The sequence below is a fragment of the Poeciliopsis prolifica genome, unplaced genomic scaffold, assembly GCF_027474105.1.
Source record: "Poeciliopsis prolifica strain line A6 unplaced genomic scaffold, Auburn_PproV2 SCAFFOLD002, whole genome shotgun sequence".
NCBI lineage: Eukaryota > Metazoa > Chordata > Actinopteri > Cyprinodontiformes > Poeciliidae > Poeciliopsis > Poeciliopsis prolifica.
The window spans coordinates 18,463,600-18,485,023 of record NW_026562377.1 but is presented as its reverse complement, the minus strand read 5'-3'; the positions used below and the strand labels follow the sequence as shown (position 1 = coordinate 18,485,023).

The 21,424-nt window shown below is 42.7% G+C and overlaps 2 protein-coding genes across 2 annotated transcripts in view; one reads left to right on the top strand and one right to left on the bottom strand.

Moving 5' to 3' along the window:
* unc13a (unc-13 homolog A (C. elegans)) overlaps positions 1-5,281 on the top strand; it is a 45,746-nt gene extending 40,465 nt beyond the window's left edge. Inside the window, exon 42 of the mRNA XM_055047889.1 lies at positions 1,526-5,281. Within this exon, the coding sequence (XP_054903864.1) occupies positions 1,526-1,814 (289 nt within the window). The 3' untranslated portion in view covers positions 1,815-5,281. The remainder of the gene's footprint in view (positions 1-1,525) is intronic.
* Positions 4,720-20,824, bottom strand: si:dkey-110c1.10 (unconventional myosin-Va). The gene is made up of 35 exons (XM_055047876.1): positions 20,722-20,824; positions 20,041-20,151; positions 19,751-19,919; positions 18,730-18,874; positions 18,310-18,466; positions 18,086-18,229; positions 17,899-17,980; positions 17,711-17,818; positions 17,521-17,633; positions 16,565-16,833; positions 16,380-16,461; positions 15,757-15,897; positions 15,287-15,418; positions 15,097-15,180; positions 14,803-14,919; positions 14,620-14,717; positions 14,410-14,496; positions 13,914-14,234; positions 12,851-13,007; positions 11,881-12,120; positions 11,584-11,793; positions 10,997-11,090; positions 10,735-10,883; positions 10,435-10,650; positions 10,252-10,352; positions 9,710-9,821; positions 9,268-9,373; positions 8,979-9,101; positions 8,628-8,779; positions 8,409-8,498; positions 8,163-8,295; positions 7,772-8,069; positions 6,812-6,986; positions 6,627-6,707; positions 4,720-6,541 (listed from the first exon to the last, which is right to left on the bottom strand). Exons 1-35 carry the CDS (start codon positions 20,746-20,748, stop codon positions 6,380-6,382), a joined length of 4,986 nt encoding a protein of 1,661 aa, XP_054903851.1. The 5' UTR covers positions 20,749-20,824; the 3' UTR covers positions 4,720-6,379.
* Positions 20,825-21,424: the final 600 nt, after the last annotated feature.

The window sequence follows — 21,424 nt, the reverse complement described above, 5'->3', positions numbered from 1 at the left end:
AAGCCCTTGAAAGTGCTTCATATTCTAACTGAACGGTTTTGTAATAAAGTACAATCTTACATTTGTTTAAAAGCCCAAATTTGGAAAAATTGTTTTACAGTTGAAACCAGACGTTTTACACACATTTAAACACTTTTTTTCTGAGTGACTGAAGTTAAATCAGACCAAAATAAGTAAACTATAATTAGCTAATTTTTTTTCTATTTGCTAATTCAAGACAAGTTACCAAGAACGTTCACAATTTTTTTGTTTTTGTAACTGTTTGTATATTGTGTTTAGGTATTTCATTTGAACAGGAAACTCATTTGCCTTAACACAGTTTGTTTTGATTGTTTCAGTGTGATTAATATTTATTACACCTAATTCCTAAAATTCTTCTTGAGTAATTGAAACTAAGGGTGTCGCACCGTGTTCCAAATTATTATGCAAGTGACATTTTCTCAGATTTTGTTAAATGGTCAATGTAACTGATGGTCAGTATAATTTTCAAGTCATGAACTATTAAAATATAAATCTAATTTTACGGAACAAAACAGTATTTTTTCAAAAATAAAAAACTTAAAATGCACTGTTCCAAACTATTATGCACAGCAGATTTTCTAAACATTTTATGGACTATAAAGAACTGCAAATGGTCATTCTTTGAATGTGCAGCATTAAGTGGCCACATGTACTAAAATAAAAAAAAACATCTTAACAGACCAAGTTACATGTTAACATAGAACCGCTTCTTTGATATCACCTGCACAATTCTTGCATCCATTGAACTTGTGAGTTTGTGGAAAGTTTCTGCTTGAAGTTAATTTATTTGCAGGATGTCAGAAAACCTTCATGCTTCGATAACGCTTCAGTTTTTTGTTAAATATGGAATGTTTTCATTACATATTTGTAGTGCCTTGTCATACGGCACTACATTAGCTGATGATTTTCATCAGAGAGATCCTTTCTCTTTCCTCTACTGCTTGAAACCTGTGGAACATCCTTGTGAAGTGGATTTCCTTTAATTGAGTTCACCAGATAAACTAATCAACTGAAATTAATTATAGTGATTCAAAGAACCCTGACACACAATATCATCTATAAATTTAATAGCGTAACAAAAAATTTAATCTTTATGATACTTAAATCCAATTTGCATAATAATTAGGAACATTGTGTATAATAAGAAAAAACATTATTGAAATTGGGATATTTTTTGGGGTTAAAATAATGATTTGTTGTCAGACCAGTCAGGTGTAGGGTGTGTGAGACAGGTGCTTCAAACCATAACATTTAGTTTTATTTAGTTTACCTAATTTCTTCTGTAGAATGTAGAATACTACCATAAAGATATGGACAAAGGTAATAAATGATATCATGTAATAGTGACTTTAAATTGTTGTTTTTTGGTTCATTTTTATTGTTTTAACTCCAAAGTGTGGGGCTGGAAAAGTTTGAAAACTTTTTTTTTTAAATGCTTGAAAAGTGTTAGAATTTTAAAGTGGGAAACGCGTACGAGCCGTGACTCGCTCTCCCTGCTCTGCAGCACGCTGAGCAACGAGGTGGGTCCAGAGTGCTACGAGCTGCAGGTGTGTGTGAAGGACTACTGCTTCGCCCGAGAGGACCGCACCGTGGGCATGGCCGTCTTGCAGCTCAAGGATGTGGCCTCGAAGGGCAGCGCCGCCTGCTGGCTGCCGCTGGGTAAGCGCATCCACATGGACGAGACAGGCCTCACCGTCCTGCGCATCCTCTCCCAGCGCAACAATGACGACGTGGCCAAAGAGTTCGTCAAGCTCAAGTCCGACCAGCGTTCTACAGAGGAGGGCCGTGGTTAAAATAAAAGTGGATGAAAATTGTCAGAGTGGGGCTTAAATCGGCATGTCTGGAGCTCAGTCAGACAACCACTGGCCTGCGGCTCTCCTGAGTCACCGCAAGCCACTGCCTGGGTAATCCAGAGTTGAAAAAGCACAGATAAGACAGGAGGCACCACACACTCAGTACTGTAAATACTTTTATTCTAGTGGCGAAGACGCAAAGCAGAGACGAGCATCACCAAGTCCACCAGTGTCTTTATTGTTGCTGATGTGTTTTAATCATCCCTTTTGATTAGCGATACAATTTTCCTATTTGTCGTGGAGAAACACACACACTTACTTGAGTGATCAGGTGGAGAGTTATCTTGTAGCCCCTAAATATTTTTATCCTTCTTTCTCACTTTCTGTTTTTTTTTTTTCCTTTAAGTTTCTGCCCTGTCATTCCTTCCCTGGTGTGTGCCCACTCAGAGAAGGGACCGCAAGTGCCAACAGATAATTACTGAAATATGCCAAGACCATTCCCATGCACAACAGGACCGACCGTCCACCCAACACACACCGCAAACAGGCTCAAAACATTCCAGATATCAGAAACTAAGTACTTTTAGTTTATCACTCAAGTTTATTACTTTCTTATTCTAGATCTATATTTATATTTAAATAATTCTATATATGAACACACATATATACAAAATATATAAAGGCAAATATATAAACCTACAGGATTATTCGATGGAGGTCATTGTAGTCCGTCTTTCTGAGCGTCTACCCTGTAACGGAGCACTGCCTGACACCCTCAAAGCCTTCTGTCCTGTTGACCCTCGTCCTCTGTCTGCGTCCTGTGTGGCCCAGCATGGAGAGAGAGAAATCTGATGAAAGCACACATCTGAGCACTGTGATTCATCAGATTAAACATACGTATTTGTGACTGAGTGAGTGACTGAGTGAGTGAATGAGAATGGACTCTGTGTGATTGTGATGCTGTTGACCTCATGTTGCTGGTTACCTCCCAATGTAATCACAAAGAGAAGCCATCGCTATGTTACTGACATGTAAGGATCCGTTTCGTTTTTATTGGTTTGTTTACCATTTTAAGACCAAAACTTTCATTTCTCTGTTATTTCTAACCTTCGTGTTTTACTGCAAACATTCCTAACAGCCCAGTCCGGGTCTGTCAGCCGTGCAATACACAACCCATGTTGTTTCCTTTCAGAATAAAAGCACCGAACTGCCAAATAAGGAGGAAGGAAATTATTTATCAAACAGATGCATCCATAGAGAAAATATTTTTGCAAAGTAGCATCATGTGAAGTGAAACATCTCGGCCATCACTAACCCGAGAGTGAGCACATATTTTCAATATTAGCAACATTATTTAGCTGTGCGACGCCTTGCAAATTCTGAAGCTTTTCATGTTTTGCCTCATTCCTTCCACAAACTTCAATGTTTCTTACTGAATTTTATTAAGATTGACCAACACAAAACAAAACATTTGAGCAACAAGGCAATTTAAAGTCCTTTAAATCATAAGAACAACACACAATCACTGACTGAGAAACAAGTGTTCATATCACATAAAAGCGCCAGAAAATACATGGAAGTTTGAGGTTTTAAATTTACAAAATGTAAAAACTTCACTACTTTTACAAGGCATGTCGCGTGCTTCACTCTGAAATCCAGAAAAGTCTCCGGTAAAGGGCTGCTGATCCAAACCAGAACTGATCTGCATCCTACATTCAGAAGACATTAAGGTCCAAACAGTGAACAGAGACATTTCCAATACTCAGTCACTGTCGCACCTGTCAAAACTCATTTGTTGTCCATTTTGTTTTGACTTTCAATAATTATCTGAAAGATTTCAGAAAAAATACTTTAAATCCCTGAGCAGCTGAGGTTTAAAACATTTTAGATTCTGTTAACTTTTCATCAATCTAAGGGTTTACAAACCTCTAAAACTAAATATATTTGAGTTTTGTTTCTGAAATAACTTTAAAAAAATAAAGTAGAAGAAATGTTGTTCAGGACTCAAAAAGATGTATTTCTGGGTCTTGAGTAAATAAAAAGGCCCCGTTACCAAACAAAGTGGACCAACTGAACTCTATGCATCTGATCCATAAACTCTATGTAGATGAGTCCTTCCTGAATCAGTCTTACAATGTTTACATAGTGGATTATTAATCTAATTATAGCAGCACAAGTGTCTGATATGTTGTAAAAGCTGTCTGCTTCCTGGGCCAAATATCAAAGCTGTTGTGGCGTCGATCAGAGACTGAAGTTTTGTTGATGTAGGAAAAGATGATCCTGAAGCGGAAGCGCATCGTTGTAAATAGCCGCCATGTAAAACACGTCAGAATAAGTGAAGTGAAATTTGCTGCGCTGTTGTAGACTTGAATTTAGTACGGAGTGACCCAAGCAGGTGAGTAAGTGCAAATGGGTTTCCAATTAGAGCATGGAACTGAAATATCACAGGTGACAAAATCCAGTCCTCAATGGCCGCTGTCCTGCAGTTTTTAGATGAGCAACAGGTACAAAACAGGAATGAAAAGGCTTAATTACCTCCTCCTTGTGTAGCTCAGTTCTCCAGAGTCCTGCTGATGACCCAATTATTCTATTCAGACGCACATCTCAAAGTTGCAGGACAGCAGCCCTGGAGGACTGGAGTTTGACACCCCTAGTGTACATAATGGAGATGAATTACAAGCCATATGTATCTGCTTGATTAGGAACTAAAATTAAAGTTTCTGACTTTCACTCCGGCAGTACACGCATCTTTACACCATGTGGGCAACAAAGGTCTAAAAAATAAAATTAAAATTATTTATAAATGTTGTGTGGCATGTACAAGGACTTTTTATTGGAAGAAAACATCTGCACAATCTTTTAATTAAAAAAAAATTAAAATAAAAAAAGAGTCATACAACTGACGCCTAGCTGGAAACGCCACGAAAATAATCTTTATTTATTGCTGTTGACAATGATTCTCTTTAGTCGAGGAAGGTCTTCCTCCTTCTGGGATGTGGGGTTTGAAGTAGATGAAGCACAATAAAAAGCACATACATAACACACACAGAGGCGGACAGACATGCATGATCACCCCCCTCCCTGCTCTGTCCAGCCGGCCGGCCGAACCACATGGGGGCGCCGGTCGCGTACTTCCAGAAACGGTGCATGACAGGAACAAGAAAGACAAAACGAAACCGTGTTGTGTCAGCACGCATTAATTATTTGATGTTCAATGCCAATTATTGTCTTCTATATTTTGATATTTGGATTATTGTTTTCTATTTTTCAACTGTTTGTGAATATATAAATATGTATTACTGATGACGTGTAGTGGGTACAAAGTACTGGCATGAGAATTTTTTTACACAAAAGATGTTTCTAATTTAGTTTTTGTTTTATTATTCTGGTTGTTGGGGCCGAGGCTCATGAGGCTACAGTCCAACTGTGTTTCTGCTACCAATAAAATATGGAAAACAGGAATTTCACACTTTTGTCTGTCGCTTTGTGCAAAGATGCAATAAAGCTACATTTCCACTGATGTGGATACAATAGTTGGCATTTCTGCTCAAAAACAATGTGTGAAAAGTGTCCAGTATGATTCTTTTATTGTGGCTGTGTATCTTTTTCACTGAAGAATTTCAAAAAAAATAATCAACCTGACTTTTTAGAATATCTATTGGAGATAACATATTAAGGAATTACATTTTTAATAAGAATCATCAAAGTCACAATTGTTGGCTTCAGACAAACTTAAAGATTTTGGGCCATTTCTGTGTTGAAAGCATGTTCTCGACAGACAACATTTATGTTTTCATATAAGCCCATAGCATCACAGATCCTCCACCTTAATAGTGGACTTTAGTTGCCTTTTCACAAAACTTGCTTTATTTAGGAAAAAATTTTTTTTTAGACTGATCTGACCAAAGCAGAGTAGAGATTGTCAAACATGTTTACGTTTGTGATGGTAACACAGAACAAACTTTTGCCCAGGGCGTCTGATCTGTGGAAAACTTCTAATGTTGATTTCTGAATCGTCTGCAGCAGTTTTAACAGTGAGCTTTGGATTTTTCTTCCTTTTCCATCCTCGCTGTGTGTGATGGAAACACAGATTGCCGCCTAGTGGAGAGTAGCTAAAAGAAACGGGTTTCTAAAGCCATATTTATATCAGAGACAAATTGAAAAATACAATTTACTATGCGGACGTTCTTTGGAACTCTTAAAAAAATTAACTTTGACGCATTTGGGATTTTGTTGATATTTTGTTTCCAACATGGTGCCTCCATTCAGCTTCAGATTTAAAGCTGGACTTTTGACATTTCAGTGTCATATTATCACACCTAAATAACAGATCATTTCTTAAGGCTCTTCACACATTTTCACATCATCAGTATGGAACTGAAAACCAGCACAGATCAGGGATCCTGGACTCATTAAGTTAGTAGAAAAATACTAAGATGAGGGCTTCGTCTTCACGAGGGCTTCGTGAAGACTAATAATTTTGTTTGAAAGTGACGGCTCCACTAATGGTCAGAAAGGTGTTTAAGTTTCAGAACGCAACATTCAACGTATGGAGTAGTGCTCTTCTAGGATCTGCGTAGAAAAGAGATCTTGAGGGAGTCTGGGATGACCAAGTCGTCTGCGCTGAGAGCCGGGGGAGGAGAGTAGGGAACAGTGACAGGAAACGCTCTCCTCACGTCCATGAGGAGCTGTGGAGGCTGACTGTCAGAGTGGCCTCTGACCAGCTCCTACAGGAACAGAGAAGACGATCAGCACTGACCTGAGAGGCATCATTCCAATCAATCAGACTTTTTACAGCTAGGCAGGCGGTACCTGGACGGTGCGAATGAAATTTAAAGAGACTTTTTCATCAAGATCACTGTGAGGAGTGTAGAGAGTCAGGATCTTCATAATCTGCAGGACAAAATAAATACCCAGTGAGGCTCGGACTTAGACAACTCTTATAGAAAACAGCATTGTTGAAGCAAATTCCTTCCAGAAGTGAGAAATGGACCCACCTGCTTGCTGGAGAGAGCGGTGCAGGTCTGGACTATGGCCTGAGCATCCGCGTCCGTCTTTTTCCCCACCTGGAGCAGCTGAGCTGCCTGGATGAGCGGCTCCAGTGTGGCCACAGCGCCCCCTGCTGCCAGGCCTCGGCTGCGCAACCATTCTTCGAGCACACTGACATTGTAACTGGGGGAATTTTAAAAAAAAATAATTATAATACAAATTTTCACAGGTAAATGAGTTGGATGTGTTGAAGTGCACTGCTTTGGGAGTTATAGTCAAAGATTAGTCGCAGCCTACAGGTTAATTTCATTTCCCGTTTCAACATTTGGTCTTGAATGCATCCATTTCAACATTCCAAACTTGAATGTAATTTATGTGATAACATGAGTGATGCTCAGGTGGACGAATCTGTTTACAAGATTTTATTTTTTTAAGTTGCTCAGGTTAGACGTGGCCAAAATGACATTTTTGGATCTTAAGTCCGAGTTCGATTTTTTTGTACTACAAACAAGTAAGATGGTATGACAATAAAACAAAAAATAAATAAAATTAAATTTAAAACAAATACATAAAAAAACATTTGAATTCTTGAATAGTGGAAGCTGAGTTCACAGATGACAGTGAATTTCAAGAGATGAATTGGCGAAAGGATCCACGTCTAAACGAGCAAAGCTGGTAGAGATATTAACTCTAATATTAACTTAGTGGGGTTGAATCCTTCAGGCGTGTCAAACTTCTCATATTTGAACTTATTTTTTTTTAAAACAACTATTATAGGCCTACTCTATTTCAGAATTATGTACTAACTTTGTGTTGATGTTAGCAGTTGAGTTAAGTTTATCTGACATGAACACCTTAGTAAGGATGTACAGATACTCCTCTGTCTTTTTCCTTACATAATTAATGTCATTAAAGTTACTAAATGGATTAAAAAGCCCAGGGTGGGGCGTTCAGTTGCGCCCGTGTACCGTATTTGCATGCCACGGCTCCAGCAGCACATGTCTTTCCTCAGCAGCAGGTTGTTGAGCGCAGAGGCACAGATGAGGTAGGTCATCTGGCGGAAAGCTTGCTCCGTCAGACTCTGGGGCAGAGCCTGGCGGCTCAGCGCGGTGTGGAGCGCTCCGAGCTGCCTCAGCACAGACGCCATGGTGGGAGCGTCGGCGCCGAGCGGTCGAGGGTCTGAGCCCGCCCGCTTCCTGGAGACGACCAGCTTCACCGCCGAGCCGGACAGACCGGCGATGGTCTCGCTCTCCAGGAGGGCCGGGGCTGAGGCGGAGAACCAGAGGGGAGAGGCGCGTTACAAAGTTTAGTGGAGGGAAGAGCGTCAGCAGCATTGGCATGAGGTCGCCATGGAGTTACCGATGAGTTTCTGCAGCTGTGTCTCGGTGATGGAGAGCAGCTGCTGATAGGCCTGGATACAAAGGACGCTCAGGGAGCGGGTCAGGTCGCTCAGGTCGGTCGTCATAGAAACGAGCTCATCCGAGTCCAGGCTCTGACGAGTCAAACGCCGAAGAGTTATCATGGAAACCACAACCAGACTGCATGTACAGTTTAAACACACATGTCCAGTCAGGAAGCTGAAAACGACCGGCAGGTGTCGGCTACCTGTTTTGGAGAATGTTGGATCAACAGGTCGTGCAAAAGATAAACATTTTTCAGCCACAGAGCAGTCATATCCAGATCAGAGGTTTGCTTCTGAAGAAGGAAAACAGGGTCAGAACAAAAAGCACACCGACGGAAAAGTTTTTTTATAAACCATTTCATGACGCCAAGTGCATTTCACTGCTCCCTTCTGGCTCGCAGAGCAATCAGAGCTCCGGTTACCTTGAGAGCGGCCTTCATGGCGGTGAGGGCGGCGCTGCAGAGCGAGCGAGCGCGAGCCTGGTCTCCAATGCAGTCGGCCTGACGGACGCAGAGGAAGATCACGCTGGCCGGCAAACCGGGAGGCAGAGCCAGCGCGCCTTCAGAGCGGAGGTCTGCGGGACGGCGAGAGGATCGGGGAGGAGTTTAATAAATGCGACCAAATTATTGTCATGCAGCTGCACAAACGGGTTTCTGTTTGGACCGAAGGGAAACCTGGCACATAAGAACGTTGCATGCGAAAGGAAAAGAAGAAGATCCTCTGCACTGAAAATAAGTTGACATGCAGAAGTTGCTGGATGTAACGCAGCTCACCTGTGATGAGGTTCTTGATGAGTTTGGTTTCGTCTCTCTTCCTGCACTCCAGCAACCCGGCGACGGCTGCCGGTTTCGGCCGAGCAGCGCAGAAGGTCTCTGTGGCTGGAGCCGACAGGGAGACTGGAAACAAAAGAAAACTCAACAACCTGACCGAATGTGAGAGAAAACGTCAAAAATTTATGAAAAAAAAAAAGTGCAAATGGAGACGACGTCACAGGACCGTAGATTTGCTGCAACTGCAGTGATTTTACCTCATGCAGGGTTCAGAGTTCAGGTGAAGACTTACCTTGCGTCAGCAGGTGTCTGAGAGTCGCCGTGTGCCTCAGTTCCTTCAGCTCCCTCCTCAGCCTCATGCACTCAAACTCTCTGGCTTCCAGCAGCTGCCACAAATCCTAGTGGGAGAAACATTCAGACCCTTAACTTGAGGAACCCCACTTTGTTGTAGTTCAGTCACAACAGGAGAATCACACTTCACTATTATGTTCAGAAATCTTTGAACAACGGCATAAATGACCAGAATCTGATCAGCTTTTGCCACTTATGATTTAGTGTAGATAAATCTCAACATAAACAAGGAAACATGGTTAATACAAAAATCATCTTAAACTTGCTCTTTGTTACAGATATCTCTGGTAAATGAGACCTCAGAATAAAAATTTACCAATACCACTGCTGCTTTAAACGACTAGATTGCGTTCTCAGCAGAGGAGACGGAGGTGAAGCCTCACCCGTTTCTTTGGACAGGAACCAGAGCAGATCTTCTGACTGAGCTGGTTCCTCAGATCCTCAAGTTCATCCTTCCACTCAGTCTGCTGCTTCTGCAGCTGGCTCTCCAGAAACCTGACAGAGAGCAGGGCAGATTAAACGCCCTCACTGAAAACGTCATGCGTGAATCACTTCAAAAATAAATAAATAAATAAAAAGTACTGAACTTTTTCACATTTTGTTGCAAACCTCTAATGTATTTTTTTTAGTGCAGCATAATTGTGAAGTGGAGGCAAAATTATGTTACAGATAAAACCTCAAAGTGTTGCACGCGTCTGTACCGTGTACCATCAGACCCCTGAATGAATTCCACTGCATACAATTTTGTCATTAAGCAGAAAATGGAATTTTACAAAGATCATTTTGGAGAAAAAAAAATGTAAATGGGTGAAGTTGGTATAGATGAAACACCTTTAAAATTCACTGAGGTCTGTGGCCATAATGTGACAAAATGTGAAAAAGTGCAAAGGTCATCAATACGTGAGGAGACAGAGGAAGGACCGACTTGTTGGCCACTCGCACGGCGTCATAAGCGTATTCCAGGTCTTCTCCTTTCTTCTTCACTGCCGGGTCTTTGGCCACGTCCATCTTCTCCATCAACTGATCCTGTCAAACACGTCCGCGTGTCACAAAATGTCCTGCGCACGTTCAAAACAAAAGCTTCGCTCCCTCTCGGGCGTTTCCTCACCAGCGGCGTCTCCGAGCTCCACACAGAGATCCTCCTCTCCGGAGTGGGGGACGTCACGCTGATCCTGCGCCTCTCCTCCGGGGACGGGAACGCCGACGTGAAGGGGGACCCTGAGAGCGGGGTGAGAGACTGGGGCGACAGCGGAGCGGAGCTCGGAGAGAGCGGCTCGAAGATCAGACTCTGAGCCGAGTCGGTCCTTCTGTGTCCCCTGGAGCGCTGCGTTGGGACGAGAGAGGGACAGAAGTGAAACTACCCAGCCAGACTAATAGCATGACATCTCCTTTAGGTGCAGCTGTTGACCTCGGTGAGCAGATTCATCTCCCTCAGGTTGTCGTATCTCTGCTCCAGTCTGGTGAGCTCCCTCAGAAGACCCTGGTACTTCATCTTCTCCTCATCCAACTCTGACTGCAGAGCTGCGCTGGCCTCCAGCACGGCCTTTTGTACACGCTCTGCATAAGTAACCGAGATAAACCAAAAGAAAAATAAATTAATAGTGTTCAGACAGGGGGAAAAACAAACAAAAAAGTGATTAATGCAGAGAGGAGAAGAAGTGGAGCCGCACCGTTTTGTGTTCTCTCTTTCTCGTGAAGCTGAGCGGTGAGACTTTCCTTCTCCTTGCTGATGTTCTCGTTCTCTTTCTGCAACGCTTGCATCTCCTTCAAAAATTATACGAGCATGAAAAATCAAGAGAAACGGCAAAAAACAGAAAATTTTAATGAGTATTTTGACCTTGTTTCTAGTGCAAATATCTTGGTACAATTGAAATGACACAAAAACTAAATTACAAGTAACTTTCCAGCAAGAAATGGAGACGACCAACTAGCTAGACATATACTTTATTGGTCCCAAACAGCAATTATGTTCCTTAATATTGAAGAAAAAGTACTAATTATAATTTAAAATATTTGTCAGTGGAACAAGGCAATTTTTACCATATGGGAAATTAATAATAAATATTATTGACTTAAACTCCTACATTATGCCAAAAGGTTACTTGCAAGTAGCATTTGTCTTATTTTGAGTGTTCTGTAATATTTGCACTAGAAACCAGGTCAAAATTACTTGGTAAGATTTTGTGTTTTTGCAGTGCAGCTGATAAAAGACGAATGTAGGAATTTGTCTCCTGTAATTCCATGTGGATCATTTCACCTGTGTGAGTCGTAGGATCTCCTGAGCGGCTTTCTCCTCCGCTCTCCTCCTTCCCTCCACCTCCTTCTCGCTGGCCGCCGGGGAAGGCGGCGGCTTCTCCGGTTTCTGGTTCTCCAGTTTCTGGATGATCCTCCTCAAAGCCTCCAGCTCGGTGCCGGCCGCCTCTCGCTCGGTGTGGAGAGTCTCTCTCAGAGCGGCGCTCTCCCTCGCCTTGCCACATGCAGAAAACGTGATGAAACCAGATCTCACGATCCGGCGGATTTTCATGTTCAGAAATCAGATCTCTCCGTGACCCACCTGTTGGTCGACTCTGAGCTGCAGCTGCATCAGTTTGACCTCCATGCCCTTGTTGAGCTCCCTGTACCGCTCCACGGAGCGGGCCTCGGCCTTCAGCCTCAGCAGCTCCCTCCTGCTGGCCTTGCGGCGAACGCAGCACTGCATGAACACGACCGCGGCGCGCACCCGCCGGTATGCCCGCCTGGCCAGCCAGCCACGTACCGTCGCCTGGAGCAGCACGGCGGCCCGCTCCGCTACCAGCTGAGGGGCAAAGCAAAAGGTTTGCACTTGTTTAAAGCCAGATGTGCAACTCAAACACTGAAATTAAGTACAAATCTTTTTACTAGAGTACATTTTTGTCTGTTTATATGTACTTTACTAAAAGTAAAAGCAAATTTTTGCTTTTAAAGATAATTATTATTGAAGGTAAAAATACTTGCTGAATGTATTCCCCAATGGAAAAGTCTACATAAGTATATTCTCTTTAATACATCAATAGTACGCCATTTTAACAAATAATACTGAAGATAAAGTATCTTCTTATTGTATTTACTCTTTAACAGTTTATTTCAGGAGAGTTAAATCCCACCACGCTAAAAAAGAAAGAGGAATGATTAAACCTGGGAAAGTTGTTATTCAGCACCAAGCTAAAATAATCAGTTGTTTTAACTGTGGCAAAAACAGACGAGCGAAAGTTACCTGGCTGACAAAAAAAAAAAAAAACACTAGACACCTTAAGACAGGAATAAGCATTGACCATTTCCACTCCAGTTTGTCAGTACAGTGGGGAAGAACGTACATATTTAATGTAAACTGGAGTGGAGTAAAAGTTGAAAGTATTCACAATGAAATCTACTTAAGTATTGATCCATAAAAATAAAAAAAAAAGTACTTAACTAATAAAGTACCTGGACTTTGCTACATCCCATCACTGGTAATTCATAACTTCGACATCAGATAGAGAGATAAGAGGCCGGCGCTGAATGCTGACCTGTCTGTATCTGCGGCGGGCCAGAGTCCCCCTGCTGAAGGCCTGGATGGTGACGGTGGCGTCTCGAATCATGAGGAAGAGCTGCCTGACCACCAACATCCGGTACGTCTTCTGGATCACTATGGCAGCCTTCGTGTAGCGCAGAGCCAGAGCCCGCCTGCAGACACACACACACACACACACACACACACACACACACACACACACACACACACACACACACACACACACACACACACACACACAGTAGACAACAAAATGTTTTCAGACATGCATTGTCTGAAAACAATGCATTAATGACCAGCTAGCAAGCTGGTCATTTATTAAAAGTGAGAAAAGCAAATAAAAATCTGAAATTTTGCTAGTTGCTGAATGTGATTGCAGGTCACTATGATTTTATTTTTTTATTTTTTATTTTTTTAAAACACACTGACTTGTGTCTTGTCTTTCATGAAAACATGTGATTTTGTGACACGCAATGCTGATCAAGTATTAGTCACTTTCAATAGACAACTTTGTAGTGTGAAGTCCATATTTTCTTGTATTGCTTCCATTAAAGCAGAACTAATATTTTTCCCTCTCCCCACCTGAGCTGTTGACATCTGCAGCTCCCCCAGAAAAACCATGGGACTCTTGGCTACTTGGGAATAATTATTTCCATTCCTGCAATGGCAGCTGAGGTTGATAATGTCCTCCATCAAACCTCTGGTGCTTTCACATAGCATTTCTTTAAACTGAGATTACAGGTACACTTTCAGTTAATTTGCCTCCTTTAATTTTTCCTCTAGGTTTGTCAGACCAAAGGGGACTGAAAACAAAACATGCAAAAGTTTAAAGATTTCCATTTGTGAAAACCTTTTGAATTCTTCAATTGTTTTGCTTTAACTTCACAACTTTGAGTTGGTTTGTCACCTATACTCTCAAAGAGAGACTGTGACTCTCAACCAAAAACGGATGAAACGGTTCTACGGGTGTGAATCCTTCTGTAAGGCACCGTGTTCAAATATTCAGTGGACATTGAGGAAGTTCAGAGAGTTAGAAGCTTAATAACATTTCTGCTCACCGTCTGGCCAGAGCTCCTCTGGCGTATCTCTGGATCGTGGCAGCCGCCCAGAGGATCCTGCCGTACCTGATCCGAGCCAACCAGCCTTTGGCGCGGCGCTGGATGGTCACAGCAGCGGCACGCAGCCGCTCAGACCTCAGCCTCTCCAGGACGGCCACCTGACCCGCTCGGAAAAACACTTTGGTCTTTCCGAAGCAGTACTGGTCGATGTCTGGGATGAGTTGAGGCAGAGCCCGTCTGCACGAGGCCTGAGCCTGGTCCTGGCTCTGGGGTCCTCGAAGGAGAAGACGATACCTGCTGAAGAACTCCTCATATGTCCATCTGAATGCAGATATGAAGCAAAGCACATATTTGATAGACATTAACTTCAAATGTTAAAAAATATGGCAGGTTTAGATTTTCTTTCACTTGTGATAATCTCTTTCACTTCATCTGTGGTGTTTCATCATTTCATTCATTTGCCAAGAGTGAGATCAACTGACTAAGTGTCCAGCACCTGGACGGGTAACCGGCTGCGCTGATTCGAATAGTTTCCAGAACCCCACAAGCTCTCAGCTGTTGCACCGCCCGCTGTGGGTCAAACCTGTAAAAAGTGGAGGACAGGCCTTTATGAGTGCATGCAAAGACAAGAAAAAAAACAAAAAACAAAGTAATATATATGCACACACGCTTTGTTCGGTGTGATCGAATGACAGCAGAGACTCACATAAAAGCTGCTTTCAAGTCATTGGGTTTAATACAACGCACGTAGTGAGGAGTGGTACTGTTCAGGGTGTCCATCAACATCTGTAAGGACTGACGAAACTGAAAAAAAAAGCAATTATTTTGAGGCTGATGCTAAAAAAAAAAAGCATCACTTAAAAAAAATACAAATAAAAAATGAGCTCACCTGGAAGCCTACAGTCAGCTTGTGTTCTCTGGCGGCTCTTTTTCCTGAGCGAACGCTCCCATTGGCCACAGAGGGAGCACCTCCCTGCTGCTGGAACAGCTCAGCCACCAGCTCAGACTGCACACACACACACACACACACACACACACACACACACACACACACACACACACACACACACACACACACACACACACAGACAGAGAGAGAGAGAGAGAGAGAGACAACAGGGTGGAACCGTTTACTGAGAAAATGAGCATCATTGTTTGACATCGGTATTGGGCAGGTGTCTACCTGACTTGCTTTGAGAATGTTGATGAGCTCCTCAAACACCGTGTCTCGGTTCTTGTCTAGAAAGCCTCCGCATTCATACTGCACCTGATTTGTAGGGAGAAATATATTTAAAAACGCATAAGATGTTGAGTTTTATACAGTTGGGAACAATTGGAGCACCACATCCAGGATGGAGCATCTCATTCCTTACCGTGTCAGCAAAGTGGAAAACAATGAAGGCGCTGTTTGTCATCCTGGGCTTCTCGAAGTGAGGGTGGGGCTTGCTGCTCAGGTGTTGGTCGTACAGCTTTCGGGCCCAGTTCTCATCAGACCCCTTCGGCATCTGGATAATTCGAGAAGAAACATGTCATCACAGAGACAGCAACATAAACAATTTAATCCTCACAAGTAAAACTGATTATGTGTGCAACTGAGACTTTCAGCTGCTTCTGTTCACTGCTGCGATATTTTCCACCATCAATGCATACAGAGGATAATGGGGACAAAGTTACTGGGAGAATTGGCATCGCAGATCCAGAAAGGATCTGCGATGCCAACATTTTGGAGATGGAAGTTGATTGAGACCGCCATGAGCTAAAAGCCACAATTCAAAGGGATAAAGTCATAAGAATAGTGACACCTTTCAAATTAGCAGACAGACAGACAGACACCGAGACTGACCCGGCACTCTTCGTCCAATAGATCAAATATTCCCAGAGGGCCTTCGATGAGGTTGATGCACTCCTGGTTGTCGCTGAATTCGATCCTGTTCCAAGCCAACTCCTCTCTGACGTACTCCTCCTGCTCCAAATGGAAGACGTGCTTGAAGGAAGGAAAGAAAAAGATAAACAATGGTAAACTTAGGAAACAGATGAGCGCAAAATATTTAAGAAAATGTGCCCTTCTGCTTTCAAGGGGGTTTACAACACATCAAGACCACAATTAGAGGCAAAAAGAGAACAAAAACAGAAAATATTAAATGGATGAAGGTAAACAGATGAATAAAAATTGAATTTTCCATTACATGAAAATGTTTCCACTAACTTGTGAGAAAATCTCTTTAAATGCTCTTGTATGTGATGCAGAACATACGCCAGGTGATTTCAGGTCAATTGACTGAATGGACCGCCTTAAATGATGTATTGCTTATGTTATTTATACACAAAATCCATTGTTATTTATAGCGGAGATGCACAATTAAAATAAAAGGAATGAACATTTCGTTGCAAAGGCAGAAGGGCAACGCTAAGGAGAGCATAAACATGAAAATATAAACACAGCCTTGTAAATGTGACACAACTCACCCTGTTAAACTGCTGCTGAAGTTTCTCATTTGCATAATTTATACAGAACTGCTCAAAGCTGTTCTGGTCAAAAGTCTCGAACCTGCTCCAACAAAGAAAACCAGGGACTTGTCAAACTACTGCGCACAGAGCAAGATGTGACCTCTTGCTGCACACCATCAAAACAGCCAAAGCTCATCACCAACCCGTAGATATCCAACACTCCTATAAAAGATTTGGTCCTCCCCTTCTGCGATCGCAGGGCCGAGTTGAGCCGTTGCACCGTCCACGTGAACAGCTGACCGTAGATGTGTTTGGCAAGCGCGTCTCTGGCTTCCAGAGCCTGCTGACCGGTCATGGGCTTCACCAGCATCTCTCCTCCCACCGCCAGCCTGCGGCTGCACAGCCAGTGAGCCATCTGAGATCCCTCGACTCCCAACAGCTTGGAGAAGACGGCCAGAGAGCGGTCGTCTGCCTGAGGGACAAACATAAAACCCATACTGCTACAGCTCGTTTCAAATCAGACATATTTTAGTGTAGGATTTTTTTAAAAAAACATTTCTAATGAATCAGGAGTCTTGCGAACCACAACCAGAGGGCATCATCCACACATGGAGAAAACAACTGAGAATCTTTCCAAGAAACAATTAATCTAGGAGGTTGCAAAAGGAACCAAGAATATATAAAGCTTTACTTTCAACAGGCCAAGACGACAACAAGAATGGACAAAAACGAGCCAAGACCAAAGTTTTGTGCTGATTGATTCTTGTCCATGAATCAAGTAGATTCATGGACAAGAATCTGATTGAGATGCTTTGTGATGATCTCAAACTGTTCATCATCAAATAATCTCCAATGTAACTGAAAGAAGAGTCTGTCAAAATCCCTCCAAAGTTGTAAAATATAAATTTGTAGTTGCTGAAAATGTGGAATGGTGCAGTAAGTTACTTACTTTTTCCTGGTTTCCAGGTTGGTTTATCAAAGGGTTTTACCCCCAAGAAGTTATCAAAACCTTTGTCTCATTTAGATTATTTTCGTATGACATGAGAATTTGTTTGCTGGTCTGAGACATGTGACAAAACAGGGGTCAAGACCTTTTTCACAGGACCGTAAATGAATTAGAATATGAAGTAGGAGAACGAAAACGTAGAGCAATGATTACATTGATGTAACTCCTGTCGGCGCTTCTGCCGCTGGCTTGAATGTTGACGTTTCCCAGGTGCAGGACAGCCGACAGGATCCTGAAGAGCTCCGTTTGCTGCTCAGACTGCACACCTGCGGAGGTCAGTTTCTCCGTCATGTTGTTGAACTTCATGTTCACGCAATCGTGCGACTTTAAGAGCAGAGAATACCGAGGATGGTGAAAGCATTGCGAGTTCGCTCCAGGTCCGACAGGTCGTCCGTGCCGGGAATCTGCATCTCCCCTCCCTGTTTGGTGTAGTGGAAATATTCAGGTGGCTCTAAAGTAAACCAATCAAAAACACGTCAGTCCATCGGCGGAGCAGGAATCACATCAGAAGCAGTGTGAACAGGGGCCCACCCAGTCTGAGTGATCTCATCTCAGGCAGGTCTCTGGCTGCACACAGCTGGTAGAAGATGTGGTAGTTTCTCTCCGATGACGCCTTGCACATAGAAAAAAAAAAAAGTAAATTAAACAGAAAAAACACTCATGAGTGTTTGCATCATTAAGAACTTTTAAAACTCAGCAACAAGCTGAAGAATCCCACCTGAAAGACGACCCTGGACTTCTCCAGCAGGTAGGTCCTCATGTTTGCCCCGATGATGTCCCCCTTCCTACCAAAACCGATCTCGATGTACTTCCCGAAGCGGCTGCTGTTGTCATTCCGGGTGGTTTTAGCATTCCCTATGGACTACAAAACAAAACAGAGGCACGACTTTAAAAAAGACAAAAGCCAACTTATCTGAGGGTGAAACCGCTTTCCCCATTCACCTCCATGATGGGGTTTGAAGCCAGCACCCTCTCCTCCACGCTGGTCTGCTGAGCCGCTCCTCCGACCACCGCAAAATACCGCATGGTGAATTTGGCTGAAACCGTTTTTCCAGAGCCGGACTCCCCGCTGATGATGATGGACTGATTCCTCTCTTCCCTGAGCACAAAACAGTGTTGCACATTTTAAGAGTCACAAAGTGCTTCAACAAACAAAATCACAAACACATTCCAAATCTCTGGATTTGTACCTTTTTCTTTTACTTGAGTAATTTTATTATTTCTATGTATTCATTTTACCCGCCCTCCCCCAAAATAAGCTGATGTCCCCCTCCTGTTAAAAGGAGCCGGGGACTGTGAATCGTCTTTATAGATTAAGCGCCACCACAAAAACTGAACCCGTCTTCACTTCCTTGACCTCACCTGCTCATGGTGCGGTATGCTTCCTCGGCCACAGAGAAGATGTGAGGCTCCATGTCACCCATGTCCTGTCCACTGTAAGCGTCAATTACCTCCTCGCCATATATGGACAGCTGATCGTAGGGATTTATGGCCACCAACACAATACCTGCAGGGACAGACAGAGAAGGAAACTTTCAAAGTGCCAAGCATATCCTGAGGATAAGATTGTAAAATAGAGCGATTCATTAAGTCAGGTTTTAGTTTCAAAGGTAAAGCAAAGCTTAAACACTTGTTCAAGATCTTCAACTATAAAACTTCATTTGATTCATATCCGTGTATGTCAGAGGTCATCTTTCATACCCGTTGAATTAACATTTTATCATTTCACAAACAACGCTTAATGTAATTTATTGTAATGAAGATGAATGCAAAATGGTGCAGAAAAGTGAAATGGAAGAAAAATGGTAAATTGTTCTACATCCCCCCCCATCCCAAACCACTGAACACACTGTGTTAGAATGGCCTAGTCAAAGTCCAGACTAAATACTACTTAGAATACGTGGCGGGACTTGTGAATTGTTGTTCTCAGATTTACTCCACACATCTAACTCAGCCTGATGCGACATAAAATCCCAGCAAAGTACAGTAAAACATGCAACTGCTTTATCTATTCCACCTGTGAGAAATGGGTTGATGTTCAAATTATGACTCTACAAACATTTTAAAAATGATTTCAAATGAATGTTTCTCCCACATCACCTTTCTCAGGATCCTCAGTCTAACCACATCTTCTAAAAGCTTTGCAAACTGTGAGGATGTGGGAGTTCCCTCCGAGTCTTAACCTTTGAGTTTATGATTTGGAGGCGTTATTATGGGCTGTAACAACACAAACAGAAGCACCCGGGAGCAGGCCACTGTTTTTATTAGCCTCGAAAAGTTCTTCCATCGTCTTCCACCCTGTGCAGTCCTGCTACAGTTCATCTATCAAACATAACGTTCCCTGAAATGTTTCTGCCGCCTTCTGGTCATTCTTTAGTCTCACCGCAGTATGTGTAGATGCTGTTGTAGTCCAGGAAGCGGACCCGGAGGTTGTGCAGCACAGCAGGCTCGTGCAGGAAGCTGAGAGCCGTCAGGTCGTTCTCCCCCTCCAGGATGTCAGGATTCCCCAGCGGGGGGAGATCGGACGGGGAGTCCACAGAGTAACGGACCTCCTGTCAAGAGCAGATTGAGTTGGAGATCATAAGTGTTGATCGCCAACTCGAATCAATTTGTATTTCGTGACAAACTTAAGTTTAGATAAACATGGGTGTTTATGAAGGGAAACTGGCTCACGTTTCCATTCTGGAGTTGCAGCAAAAGCTGTTCGTCTCCAGGTTTGTAGTCCCTCAGGAGAGTGGCTGAGACCCAAACTGCTTCTGGGTCAGGCACCCACACACCTGCCCCCTGACGACGTGACAGACAGGTGTGTAACTATAGAACCGTTTATAAAACAAACACATTCTGCAGGAAAACAGTCCAAACATCAGCTGAGAAAACATCTTCATAATCAAAATTTTATTTTATTTTTTTCACATTTTTTTCTCAATCAAACTCTTATGCCGTTGCATTTCCTCGCCCCACCCACGCAGCTCATTTGACACCCATCAGCACAAAAAGCTCTTAAACGGTGTTAAAAATTAACACTGGTCATCCTCTCTCTGAACTGCCTGTATGCTGAACTATTTTTCACCAGCGACATATTCATTTATTTATTTGCTCCAACAGATACATTTAAACTCTTTGCAGAGATTCATCAGAGTAATTTGAAATCAGTCAGGTAATGAGTAGCTTTAAGGACAATGATCCTACCAACCTGTCATCTGAGGGCCTCATTCTGAAAGCTAAATTGAAGTTAGACTGCAAGATAGATAGATAGATAGATAGATAGATAGATAGATAGATAGATAGATAGATAGATAGATAGATAGATAGATAGATAGATAGATAGATAGATAGATAGATGTTTGAGCTCACCTTTGTGTATAACTCCAGAGTTGCCATGTTTTTATCCTTTCCAATCTGTGAAGAGACTTGTTGTAAAACTTCAGCCCGGTCTGCATGTTCCTGCCCAAGGAGTGGCCGGTGTCCTCTGCCTCTCCTCAGAGTCTGCCTCTGTCCAGCTGACGGCAGTTTTGCACTTTGTTCACGCTCACATAAAGAGGAGAGCGGGTTAACTGTTAATCTGCAGCAAATGGATGAGCAAAGATTGATAATCACACTCAGGAGGAGCAGCTCGGGGTATTTCTTTCTCCTTTATTTTCCCCTTCCTCTCAGTGACACCTATTTGCTAAACTGAGGACGTCTACAAGACTTTCACTGATATTTGTACCAACTTAACTTTTTCACATTTTGTCACATTTCAACCACATTGGGATTTTAGGAGATGGACTAAAAGAATTTAATTTTAATCAATATAATAAGTAATTTTTTCCATGGATTTCTATGTAGCTGATTTTACTCCAAAGGCCACCAAAAACGACTTGTCTTCAAAAGTGCCATGTCAGCAAGTTTTTGCAAAGGTTTGACGTTGGCCAATTATTTGATTCACGTGTGTCGATGGAGGGATTCGCCCAAAACTTGCAGGGCAGCGTCATTCAAGGACTGGAGCTGCAGGCGCGTCCATCATCCAACACACCTGAATCAAATGGATGAGATCCCTCATCAACATGTTATTCCA

What these genes read in the sequence shown, in the direction of transcription:
- si:dkey-110c1.10 (XM_055047876.1), bottom strand. Translation starts at nt 20,748, where the DNA reads ATGGCAACTCTGGAGTTATACACAAAG. An exon ending in GATGAGATCACTCAGACTGG is followed by an intron (nt 17,819 to 17,898) that starts GTGGGCCCCTGT and finishes GGTTTACTTTAG; the next exon opens with AGCCACCTGAATATTTCCAC. An exon ending in TCCAACATTCTCCAAAACAG is followed by an intron (nt 8,296 to 8,408) that starts GTAGCCGACACC and finishes TTGACTCGTCAG; the next exon opens with AGCCTGGACTCGGATGAGCT.